This window comes from Triticum aestivum, chromosome 3B (genome assembly GCF_018294505.1).
Source record: "Triticum aestivum cultivar Chinese Spring chromosome 3B, IWGSC CS RefSeq v2.1, whole genome shotgun sequence".
Classification (NCBI taxonomy): Eukaryota; Viridiplantae; Streptophyta; class Magnoliopsida; order Poales; family Poaceae; genus Triticum; species Triticum aestivum.
This window is the reverse complement of record NC_057801.1, coordinates 681,846,328-681,849,655: the sequence shown is the minus strand read 5'-3', so window position 1 is coordinate 681,849,655 and position 3,328 is coordinate 681,846,328. Positions and strand designations below refer to the sequence as shown.

At 50.1% G+C, this 3,328-nt stretch overlaps 1 protein-coding gene across 1 annotated transcript; it reads left to right on the top strand.

The window, feature by feature from the left end:
* Positions 1–2,215: 2,215 nt before the first annotated feature.
* LOC123066052 (protein SENESCENCE-ASSOCIATED GENE 21, mitochondrial) lies at positions 2,216–3,070 on the top strand. Its single transcript, XM_044489214.1, has 2 exons — positions 2,216–2,356; positions 2,605–3,070. The coding sequence occupies exons 1-2, from the start codon at positions 2,313–2,315 to the stop codon at positions 2,834–2,836; spliced, it is 276 nt and encodes a 91-aa protein (XP_044345149.1). The 5' UTR covers positions 2,216–2,312; the 3' UTR covers positions 2,837–3,070.
* The last annotated feature ends 258 nt before the right edge of the window (positions 3,071–3,328 follow it).

The window sequence follows — 3,328 nt, the reverse complement described above, 5'->3', positions numbered from 1 at the left end:
GTATCCATGGAGCAAGGCGTCTAGAAAACGGTGGTACACATGTACGGAGTATACAACACGCCCGTCGCGTTCGCGTCGCACCCCAGACGGTCGGTCGGTCTGGCACACTGCTCTCCGAATGGAACACACGTCATATTGCATTTGCACATACATGTGGGACGGCAATTGAGAACTGACCATAGGCACACTCCCCGGCGCCGCAAGTCTGGTGACTCATCATCGTACTTTCCGGTCCGCGTATCCTACAGGATCAACATTGCTGGTATTTCCCAGCAGAGATCGATGTCTTCCCAGTTGCGTGTGTGGATATTACTTTTTTAATGATGGCGCAAAACTTAGGCGACAACTACAATAGTGCACCATTACCATGTGCGTGATGAAGAGGATGGACGATTCACCGAGGACTAGATTTTTTCTTTTGTTTTAGGGGTTTTCTTACAATGATGTCGTTTGATTAATATACTTTTTCGGGTTCCTTAAAAGATACATGATGTTAAGCAGTGCTCAACAAGAGTGATGCATCAGTTGGCATGCAAGAACTCAGGATCGGGCAACGCACAAGGGAGCAATAAGTTTTGGATTTTCTCCCTAAAAAGGGAAACACTCGCAAGCGTCGACGTCGGCCTCCTCGAGAGCGTGACTTATGCCCCCTGGCCTACCGACTGCTTATCTTCATCCCTAGCCTTATCTACGCACGAGAACATTCACCCATTCTCCTTCCTCTCTGCATCGGTTGTATCTCTCTCATCCCCTCGCATCTCGCCACATCCATTAGTTAACAGTCCCATAGAGGGCCTCAACTGGAGGCCGGTGTTGCAAGTATGCCGCTCGGAGAGTGATGGAGTAGAGGGTGTTATGATAAAACAAAGGGCAGAGGATAATGTGACTTGCTTCCAACGCAGCCCTATTGGTTAGGCATCAAAATACCAACAGTTGGCGGTCGGGCTGGTCGTTCTGGCACATCACTGCAAGGAAGCTGCTCGGAGGTGCTAGAGTTGAGGCCAGTGTTACAAGGTTCTATTTCGATCCGTTGGCTGGCGACCGTGCGGGTTGTGCTGGTGGGTGTGTTGCAAAGTCTGTGACCCGTGCTGCTTGAGGCCGACGCAAGCCTGCTTGTTACTACTAGTGTTGCGTGCACGATGGGTTGTTGAGGACATCGGGGGTTGCAATCTCTCATATGTCATGGTGGCACACGAGTTGTGTTGCAAATGTTCCGGTACAGAGCGCAACATAGGTCATACTGCAACCGACAAACACAACACAACTCATGTTGTAAATGGGCCAGATAACAGAGCGGTGAATTGCCACGAATGTTTTCCCCGGCGTAATATGATCCATGTTGCAACCGACAAGTGCAACATTTCTCATGTTACAATCGTGGTCAGATAACACGATAGGGACCATCATGAATGTTTTCCTCAACACAACGTGAGTAATGTCACACCGATGAGCGCAATATGGCTCATGTTGCAAACGGATGGATCGCCGTGAACGACTGCCGTGGGTAGATCGGACGGTTGTGGCGCAAGATCCAACGGCTCTAAAGGCGGCGGATCCGACCGGTACGTGAGCGCCTAAAAGAACAAGTCCAGGAATTCCCGGGCCGTGCAGTCGCCTAACATTCGGGATCTCTTACCTAAAAAAACATTTTGAATCTCTTACAAAGAAGCCGTTAATTCCGCGCCGCATATTCGCATGGGCTGATGGGCGCGCACCGAACAAAAGCACATACTGCTACGATGCTTTTTCGTGACACACATCTTAGGTTGTAGCATCTGTTCGAGCGTGACACCGAACCTTTGGAGGCAACATTGAATGGACCTGCCGGTCCGGCGTGCGATCCGTGTTGGCGCGCCGAACGAACGAACCTTTGAACAGTGGCCACGACAATACAAAAATCTATCGAAATTCCATTCCCGGCGAGAGGAGACGCGAAAGTTGTCGTGGCTTTTCCCCTGGTTCTGGTTCTGGTGGTTGGCCAGCGAATTGGTCTACAACACATGGCCGTGGTGGCTCCTCCACCTACAGGCCAACTTGGCCGCCACGGATTCCAGAGACCGGTATCCCCGCCGCCTTGGCCTACACGTGGCCAACGACCTTTGATTCGGTAGGCGTATGGCCGTCTTCCATGAGCCTTCGTATCCAACCCCTTCCGTGGCTCTCAGAGTTCGAGCTCCTCGCTTCATGGTCTATATAACGAGGCCCTCCCCGCACGCTTCCTCCTCACATCGCACATAATTTTAGAGACATTTTACAAGAGAGCACATCGAGAGAAAATAGAAGAGAAGAGAAGAGAACATATCCTGATCCCCATGGAGAGAGTTGCATCGCGCTGCGTCAGCCTTCTCGCACAAAGGTCAGCTTTTAGCCGTCATATATACGGGATGCATTTAGATAGAACCTTGTTATGTACTACTCCCTCCGTCCGAAAATACTCGTCGAAGGAATGAATATATCTAGACGTATTTTAGTTCTAGATATATTCATTTTTATACATTTCTTTGACGAGTATTTCCAGACAGAGGGTGTATGTCTAACACTGTCTCACGTGTAGTACTTTGTCATTCTGTACTGATGGTTCTTTGCTGATATCGTGCGTTGTAGGAGGGGCTACTCCGCGGCCGCGGCCATGGTGAAGGGAGCTAGGAGGAGCGCCCCCGCCGCCGAGGAGAAGACCGCTGTCGCGGCGAAGAGCGCAATGGCGGCCAGGAAGGAAGTGGGCGCTAGCGCGGAGAAGGCGGCGTGGGTGCCGGACCCGGTGACCGGGTACTACCGGCCGTCGGGGGCCCCCAAGGAGGTGGACGCGGCCGACTTGCGCGCCAAACTGTGCTGCTAAGCAAAGCAAGCGAACTCATTGACGGCCGCCCACTAGAACATTTCTTCCCTTAAGCCTAAGCATAAAACTGAAGATTGTGAGGCGTTTCCACAGCTCTGATCGAGCATGGCCACTTTCTCCTAGCGCGACGTGTCTAGGAGAATTCGCACTCGTAATTCTCTTTCTCAATGTTCTCTTGATACAAGAATATAATTTTGTACTGATTGATTAAATAAATTTTTTTTCAAAACGGAAGCAAAAGATTTGCCTCATCGATTAATTAAGAAGAAGAGAATTGCCCAGTTAATTAACGAAAAACCGGGCGAAAACTGATACATATAGACCACATGCGGACTACTCGCTAAGAACCAAACTCCATAACCCTACTATCAACCCGACAAATACACATAACATGTAACAATCATGAACCCTCACACTTCTATGCCTCAAAGAAACCCCCAACAAAACCAAGGTTGCATACATTAAACGCCACCAAATCCACGGAGATGGAGG